The sequence below is a fragment of the Nestor notabilis genome, unplaced genomic scaffold (assembly GCF_000696875.1).
Source record: "Nestor notabilis isolate BGI_N333 unplaced genomic scaffold, ASM69687v1 scaffold14710, whole genome shotgun sequence".
Taxonomy (NCBI): Eukaryota; Metazoa; Chordata; class Aves; order Psittaciformes; family Psittacidae; genus Nestor; species Nestor notabilis.
Genome location: NW_009911681.1, coordinates 2415 through 11649, shown reverse-complemented (window position 1 = coordinate 11649; position 9235 = coordinate 2415). Strand labels below are relative to the sequence as shown.

At 42.8% G+C, this 9235-nt stretch overlaps 1 protein-coding gene across 1 annotated transcript; it reads left to right on the top strand.

Moving 5' to 3' along the window:
* Positions 1-1733: 1733 nt before the first annotated feature.
* Positions 1734-8783, top strand: GPR161 (G protein-coupled receptor 161). Its single transcript, XM_010015969.1, has 5 exons — positions 1734-2173; positions 2679-3403; positions 4984-5088; positions 7705-7824; positions 8536-8783. The coding sequence occupies exons 1-5, from the start codon at positions 1734-1736 to the stop codon at positions 8781-8783; spliced, it is 1638 nt and encodes a 545-aa protein (XP_010014271.1).
* The last annotated feature ends 452 nt before the right edge of the window (positions 8784-9235 follow it).

Below are 9235 nucleotides of genomic sequence, written 5' to 3'. Positions count from 1 at the left end.
AGGACGGGACGGGATGGGATGGGATGGGATGCTGCCCTGCTCTGCCCTCTCCCGGAGGCCGCCTTCTCCCGTCGGGGTGCAGCAGGGCGTGAGGGGTCGGGAAGCGTCAGATGCCCCGGCCGTCACTGGTGCAGGGAGCGGCCTTAGCTCCTCGGGGGTAGCCGCCTTTCCAAAACCTGCACTGGTCAGGAAGCGTTGGAAAGGCACACAGAGGTGGTGCGGGCACGTCTGGGGAGCAACGTGAGGAGAAGCACTTCTGCAAAGAGTTGGCAGAGAGCTTCGCTAGAGAAGATCTAAGTTACGCTTTACAAAGCACGGCCCAGTAGTGTCTTTAATTATGTTCTTAGGAAAGCACAGATAAAAATGGAAAAAACGTGGCTCTCCCGCCTGACGCTGCCGCCTGAGGCCACGGCAGCCGCGCAGACAGAAGCGTTTCAGTGAGTACTCCTGGCCCTTCGGGAGCTGTGGGTGGGCGCAGGGTTAGCTGAGATAACCTTCCCCAAGTCTCTGATTTCCAAAAAGAATGCTTATATCAACTTTACATTAATTGTTGGACTCTCTAGTTTTCTGGTTTGCATATCCGTGGGGGGTTTTCTGGTGGTGCTTTTTCTTCAGTATGCTGGCCTGCGGGTGGGTGAAGGATTGCATGAGGTAGATAGGAGTTGAATGCAGCAGGGGCATGGCTGCTGAGGAATTGGGAGAAAAAAAACAAGTGTCACAAATGGAGGTTGTGAATTAGTGGGATGCATGTTGCCAGTGAGAAGTCAGGGGTTAAAGGTTTTCTCAATAGGTGGACAGCAGCCTAATGCGAGGAAGGGTCTTTCAAACTTCATAGAATCACAGAATAGTTTGGGTTGGAAGGGACCTCCACAGATCATCTACTCCAACCCCTGCAATGAGCAGGGACATCTTCAACTAGATCAGGTTGCCCAGAACCACATCCAGCCTGTCCTTCAATGTCTCCAGGGATGGTGCATCCACCACCTCTCTGGGCAACCTGTGACAGTGTTTCACCACCCTCACTGTAAAGAATACGTATAGAAAAATGTTTTCATATACAGAAAGGCAGTTACCCTAGTTCTTTGGTATTGGCAGTAAAATAGAATCACCACTGTAGCTAAGGTGATCATGAACAGGGAGAAGTGATGTTAGGAGAGTACATGCAACGATCCCTTAGTCTTTGAATGTTACATAGCAACTGTTAAGAAAGAGTCAGCAGGGCATGATTAGCCAGGCATCCACAGACCACCAGCAAATGCTGAGTAGGCAGAATACAAGGTAAGAAGCAGGATAAACAGGCAGAATTTAAAAAAAAAAAAAAACCAAAACAAAACACAAAAACCAACAAAACAATAAACAAACAAAAGTTACTTATTTTAAAGTGACAAAGACTGATAGTGACATTCTTGTTTCTTCGCAGCCTATATGAAGGGACTGAATGAGATGCACAGCTGGTAAGTATGGTTTAAAAACAAGTAAGATTCTTAGAAAATTTCAAAAGTAAAACATGCTGATTTTCTTCCTTGTCCCCCCACTTCTTTTTGTCTTTCAGGCAGTTTCTTCCCTGTTCTAGGCTTGGCACTGTCATTGACTTCTTTGGTGTAACCATAAGTAATTTCCTGCCCCTTCACTTTCCCATCTAAAATGGTTTCCTGCATCCTACAGGTAAATTTAATTAACACAGGGAAAAGGGCCTCCAGTCTTTGGAGAGAGTTTGAAGAAATCTTGCCTGAATGTTTCTGAGCGTTGTGCTGCTTCTAGCTGCTCAGCATGTCTTGGCTGCTCCAGCTCTGCACGCTCTGACCATGAGCAGCAATTCCTCCCTCAGCAATGTGAAGGGCCTGAGGAACCTCACCACACAGGAAGATGGGGCGGTCAGAGTCACCGAGTCCATTGCTATAATCGTCATTGCTATTTTCATCTGTTTGGGCAACCTGGTGATTGTCATCACCCTGTATCGGAAGTCTTACCTTCTCACATTGAGCAACAAGTTTGTATTCAGCCTGACCCTCTCCAACTTTCTGCTCTCTGTACTGGTGCTACCTTTTGTTGTCACCAGCTCCATCAGGCGAGAATGGATCTTCGGAGTTGTTTGGTGCAATTTCTCAGCCCTGCTCTACATGCTGATCAGCTCAGCCAGCATGCTTACTCTTGGACTCATAGCTATAGACCGGTAAGTGGCTCTTTTCTAATGAATCATAACAAGTTGCCTAGTCATTCCATAGGGTGTTCATATCAGTGGATAATGCTGCATACCACTGTGGTGTCCTTTTCCCTTCAGCCCCTTTTGAAGTTTTGATGCAGAACAGAAGAAAGTGGTGTCAGCAATAATGCAAAACGCTCATGTGCATCTAGAATTTTTTAAAGCTATTGATTGTATAATAACATACGACCTGAGAAACAAGAAATAATGACTTAAAATTCCAGATTATACCCTAAGCATCCACTCATATATAAGGACAGATTTAATAGCTGCATATGTACCTTCAGCCAAGTTTTACAGTCTTGACTGCAATGATACGTGTTTTTACATGTAACTATTTTTGTAAACAGGCTGCCTGAACCCACTTCAGGGTTTGGAGAAAAAAGAACTAGATACCAACATCATTAAAATATGTCCCTTTTTGTATTGTACATCTTTTGTGCTTCTATTGACTCTTTCTTTTCTTGTCCACCAGGTACTATGCTGTCCTGTACCCAATGGTTTACCCAATGAAGATAACAGGCAACAGAGCAGTGGTAGCTCTTGTGTATGTGTGGCTACATTCCCTTATTGGCTGCCTCCCTCCGCTTTTTGGTTGGTCGTCTTTGGAGTTTGACCAGTTCAAGTGGATGTGTGTGGCAGCCTGGCATAAAGAGGCTGGTTACACTGCCTTCTGGCAGATCTGGTGCGCGTTGCTGCCTTTCATGGTCATGATGATCTGCTATGGATTCATATTCCGAGTGGCAAGGATTAAGGCCCGCAAAATCCACTGTGGTAGTGTCATCATTGTGGAGGAGGACTCCCAGAGAAATGGGAGGAAGAACTCCAACACTTCCACATCCTCTTCGGGCAGCCGAAGGAATGCTTTCCAAGGGGTTGTCTACTCAGCCAACCAGTGCAAAGCTTTCATAACCATCTTGGTTGTCATCGGTGCTTTCGTGATTACGTGGGGGCCTTACATGGTAGTAATTACATCAGAAGCACTTTGGGGAAAGAATAGTATTTCCCCTGCCTTGGAGACATTAGCTACATGGTTGTCCTTTTCCAGTGCCATTTGCCATCCACTAATTTATGGACTGTGGAACAAGACAGTGCGCAAAGAACTACTAGGAATGTGTTTTGGGGACCGGTATTATCGCGAGTCCTTTGTCCAGCGGCACAGGACATCTAGGTTGTTCAGCATTTCCAACAGGATCACAGGTAAGATGCATGGCCACAAAAGGTGCTTTTCCTTAATACCAGTGAGAGCAAGACTTAATGTCTGCGTGTGCTTGGCATGTTCCTGGGCTCTTTAAACAGTGGGATGTTTCTGGAGGTTTTAGCAGTCTTTTGTTCAGGTTATCATGGACACTTGAAAGGAGAATTTCTCTTTTTTTGTGGGTGTTAACCTCTTTCTCCTACTAAAATTTTCTCTGCCAGAGAAAACATAGTGGTGAGGTTATTAAAACCAGTTTATTTTCTTCTCTCAAGCATTTCTTCTTATATGTCTATTGTTTTGTGTTACCCAGATTTGAGCACTGGCAATAGTACATTTTGCAGCACTTGTTCTTCAGTTCCTGGCTTTATGCTACAACTGTTTGAGATCCACTACAGTTACACTGGTGTAACTACTTCTATAAATTCAGGTTTTAGGTTTAATGGTTGTGAAGAAAAGATCATAAAGTAAAACTATGTAAAAGAGTAAAACTATTTGATGTCCCCCCAAGCTAGAGGCTGAGAGTTTCAGTTGGTCAGTTTGCCTTTTTTAAAGTAGCAGTGCAACAAAATCCTGATTTTCTTTTTTTTTTTTTTTTTTTTTTTTTTTAATCATTTCCATGGTCCTGTTCAGGAGCTTCCAAAAATAGGACATCCTCATGGGGTCCCTTGGGACATTTCATGCAGAGACAGGAACTGAAGTTATTTAATTGGAAAAGGAAGATCTAAAATGCAGAATCAAGGGGAGAGCAACAAGGCATCTATTGTCTTTTCTGCAATCTGGGAGAGGCTCCTATCTAAATGAAAGAGTTTTGCAGCCACATCTCAAGCTGCAGGTGCTTTGGCAAATCCATATCCAGGAGATGCTATGGATGAATACATTGGGAACTGAGTGGGGGGGTAAAAATGGGAAATTTCTTTCTCTGTCCAAGCAATAAGAAGTTGACAGCTTCAAATATATCAGGTGTATTAGCTGGAGGCTGATAGGGAAGGTAAAAAAACAAATACAAACAACCCACAACCAAATCCACAACAAAATTGTGAAGTCGGATCCAAAGACAGCGCCACTGTAAGAATCCTAGAATCTCCTCCCTTCTTGTTTTGGAGATTTGAAAGAAGCCAGGCATCTCAGTGCCCCAGCCTTGCTCATGAGCTTCCTGCCACTCTAATGGCCTGTCACAGCTGCTGGTGGCTGTCAGGTTACTCTCTGTCTAGAAGGTGTCTGGTAGATATCCCCATCTCTCCAAGTGCATATGCTCCCTATTCAGCCTGTCTGGCTGATAAAACACATGTGACTGCAAAAGGAGTGGTGGGGAGATGGTGCAGGTAGAAAGGAGATTTGCCATATGGGAAGACTACAAGGATACCTGAAAGCTGCTGACTGGAATTCTGAGTTGGGAAGCCCAGATGCTGTGCACTCTGGATCAGCAAGGTAAGTTTTATGTAGTGTAATAAATAAGGCAGTAGAGAGGGTATTACTGGAAGATGTTTTTTACTACAGCAGACATTAAACATTCATTGTTTAACATTCATTGTATGCATCCCTTAAACATTCATTGTATAACAAGAACAAATCTCTCTTGCAGATTTGGGGCTATCTCCTCATCTCACTGCCCTCATGGCAGGGGGGCGGCCACTAGGAAACAGCAGCAGCACAGGAGACACAGGTTTCAGCTGCTCACAGGATTCAGGTAACTAAAAGTCCCTTGCTCTCTTGAGAGAAGATTGCACTTGTAACTTGGCAGAACTCTCTGGGACAGTCTGTATTTAAACACACATATGTCTCTTGGTGGATGGATGACACGAAGCATCTGTTCCAGCTGTTACAACAAAACTGCTGCAGTTGCTTTTTTCCTTCCTTGGTCTCAATGTATTTACTTGCAAAATACAGTTTACTCTAAGGAATGATGACCCTCCCTGATAATGTGTCTTGGGAGCAGGACTCACTGGTTTTGTGCCCTTCTCCTTTAGTTTTGATTGTTCTTCAGGGACTTTCCCTGTACCTATGTGGAACAGAGCAACAAAGTGCTGTAGAGAATGTGTTTCACTATGTCCTAGTTTTTGAGAGATTTTGTCTTGGTCATCCTGCAGTGTAAACATAAACACGTTGGGTGGTATCAGCTTATGATTTCGTCACTACTTAAGAACTCTCAGTTGAAGATGGTTTGGAAAAGGGGAAATTTCTGCTGGTAATTTTCTATCCAGAACTGTAGATAGATTTTTCTCACAGTTAAATCATCTACCACTCCTTAACTGCACTGCAGTTATTTTAAAGAGTATTACTGCTCTAGATACATCAGAGGGTGGTCTTCTAACATTTGCTTGGTGTTAGAGGTTTGTTTCTTACTTTTGTAAAGGAAGTCTGTGGAGCTGGGATTTATTTTGATGGTTGTCTTTCATTGGTAGTTTTAAGCCTGTTGTGAGTATTCTGCAGCTGTATGTGATAAAGGAGAATAGCATCCTGGTAAACCTGTCTCAGTTAAGAGGATGATGTATTACCATCTTTTGAGGAATGGTACCAAGCAGTTTAAACAAATGAACAAACTAAATACATACTGAGTGCTGTTAGAAGTGCAACTACATTCCATAGCCAGGGATTGGGTATGCATTGATCCACTGTGAAATACTGTTTCTGGATATGGTTCCCTTCACTGTGAGGAACTAAAGAGCAGAAAGAAGTCTTAGTCCCTCTTCAATGCTGCCTGCTGCAGTATATGATCCCGTGGCCTGTGTCTTCATCTGCTCTGGTAAACTAAAGCTGGGCTTTTCATGTTGTGAAAAGCAGATGAAGTAGGAGAGGAAAAGAATCCGAGTGGTGCCAGCTATAAACAAAATGTGATGTGAGACCCAAGCCCTAATTGCTAGAAATGCTGCCTTAAGACCTATTATTCCAAGGATGGAGATCTGCCCTATAAGAACAAGAGGCTAATTTCTTCACTACCCTCATTTGAAAAAATGTACTCAAGTAGTGCATTTGAAAAAAAACCACACTAAAATCCTATTCCATGAGAAAAAGTATGTTTCTTCCTTGTGCCACCCTTCCATTCCACACTATATTGCTGAGGAGGATCTGCTACCCTTGGAGATATGTAAGTCTACTGTTTCCAGTAGACCACCATAAATCCAGCTGATCAACAGAACAGCACAGGAAGTTGCTAGCTTATTTGAGACTTTGTATTAGGGCAGCAGCTCATTCTCATTTGCTGGAGGGAGACATAACACTAGAGTTTATCACTTTTCTGTATCACAATGAATTGTCAGCAAAAAGTACACTTACGGAGCAGTATGTTGTCTAGAGGTACACCCCCAGTTACGTCTTTTGCTTTCTGTAAAATGGGTGCTGGAACACCTCCTTAGTGCAAAAAGAGTACATTTGGGGATCAAAAGCAGTCAAGTGAGTGAAAAGAGACGAGAAGCTGCCATCTGGAAGAGTTCTAAAATCTGTGAAGACTTTTTGTGCTGGGCTTGTTGTCACATCACAGGAGTAAATGGACATCCTTGAGGACTGCTCACTCAGCACTGTCCTGGCATCTCCCCAAAGTGCTTCCTCCGCTTCTCCCTGACACAGCAGAGACCAGCATTACAAGGGAGGTCTGGGCTGCAGTCTTGCCCTTTATGTGGAAGTATTGCAGAGATGCCAACATTAATTTCCTGTGTTTGTAAGCTCTACTTCATATTGGAAAGGTGCAAAGCAAATGCAGGGTGGTGACATTTAAAAAAAAAAAAGACGACTCCTCAACTGGAAAAAAAAACCCAACTCATCAGACAAAAATCATTCCCAACCACCAAGAGGTTTTTTTTCCCCCGTTAAAATATACTTCAGGAAAGTAAAAATAGGTATTTAGATACAGACTGCACTGAACAGGAAAATTCTCCCATTCAGATTTACATCCAGATCTGATGACAAGCATGACATTTGGCAGCTATGGTTGTCTGCCTCTCAGGTAGCCACTGTTAGCCTCTTGTCTTCACCAGGAAATGCCCTCAGCTTTATCCTTCATTTACTGAAGGTGAGGTTGCACCTCTGTTGGTTGTCCTATTGACATTATAAGCTCTGCAGCTGAACATTTAGGAGCTGCTTGAGGTTTTAGATGGCTAATGAGAAAAGATTTCCAAATAGCTTGAGTGAAAACTCTGACCTCATTCTTTTTTTGTGCAGCGTTTAAATCAAGCTGAAATTTACTCACAAACACTGGGTTTAGACATCTTTTGAAGGAGCTGCTATTGACGGGAAGGTTTTTGCCACCGCATAAATACTGTATCCCAGTGTTACTCTGTTTTGTTTGAGAACTCTTGCTTTGTTTCAGGAACAGAGACAATGCTTCTTGAAGATTATAGTTCAGATGGCACTCAAGCCCCACACTGTGTCTGTCCTCCTCGAAGGAGGAGTTCAGTGACGTTCGAAGATGAAGTAGAGCAAATTAAAGGTGGGTTTAGGCATAAGTATGGAAATGCTCAGAACCAACTATATCATGTGCTCAGGAAGCTCCCAGAAACTTAAATTACCTTAAAACATTTGACCACTGTTCACCTGACAGACCTGACCATTGGTGCAGGTACAACAGAAGGTAAGATTAGTCTTTCTTCCAGTTCTCAAGAAGCAATGGACAAGGATAAGAGTTAGAAGCTGGGATTCCCTGCATACGTATCATTTATGTTGCACATCAATATCTTCTCTGCAGCTCCACTTACCTGGTGGCTCTTACATCTGGTTTGTGTTTCCTAAGGAATACATTTTCTTTCCCTCATGCTTTGATTCCATTATCCAAATGTTTCCCATTTGCCACCTCCTCTGAACTTTTGTCATTGCAGACTTGAAATTCTTCCATCTACAGACTTTAAATGGTCTGAATATAATTTCACTGTTTCATTTATTTTATTTTACTTCATTTACTTTATTGAGTGTGTTTCTCAGCAGATATGGGTGAAAACAGATGAACCAATTCACTTTTTTTTTCAGTTAACTTACTTGATTCTGTGCTAGCAAAGTTGCTGTGGTCATATGTATATGTAAAGTATTTGCAGAGGGCATGATGATACCTTGACAAAAGGACCAATATAGTCTTCAAGCAATTGCACAGCCATGCTGATCAGCTTTATTTTCTGATATGTTGTTTGCTTGGGTTTTTTTCCCCCAGAATCTGCAAAGAATTCTGTTCTTAATGTAAAAGCTGAAGTCCATAAATCTCTGGACAGTTATGCATCCAGTTTAGCAAGAGCTATTGAAGCTGATGTGAAGATAAGCTTGTTTGGGGAAGATGCTTTACCAGGAGCTCTGTTCCCTGTGCGGACTCTGCCAGGAAGCACCATAAACACACGGCGTGGTGTCAGGTCCCATGCTAGCCAGAGACTTAAGTTGCAAAGCATCGATGAAGGGAATATTTGACAGAAGCACTGGAGTATGGAACCAGAATGAAACCACTAAGTGGGACCTACTACAGCTGTTCATGTTTCAACAGAACCAGGATATCTTGTCAGGATGTTTTCAGTGTTTTTTTAACACTTGAAAAACAGCTGAATTCTGATACTTGCATCAGCATTTTACAGCAGTGTTTGTTTACTGTTTACTGACTCTTGTGCCATGTCTTAAATCTATCACACAGTGTGTAGGAATGCAGGGTTTGGTTTCATTGACCAGATCATTAGCCGGTTGAATCTTAGGCCTATTATCAGCCAAAGCTGATACAGAAATGAAAAAGGAAAAGTATGTGCAGTGCTTAATTCATTATGACATTGATCCTTTTCTGACCACCAGGATAATAATTTTATACTTGATAGCTGGAGTGCTCTGATAGGAGCTTGTTTGTTGGATACTGTGCACAGCCTTACTGTCACAGA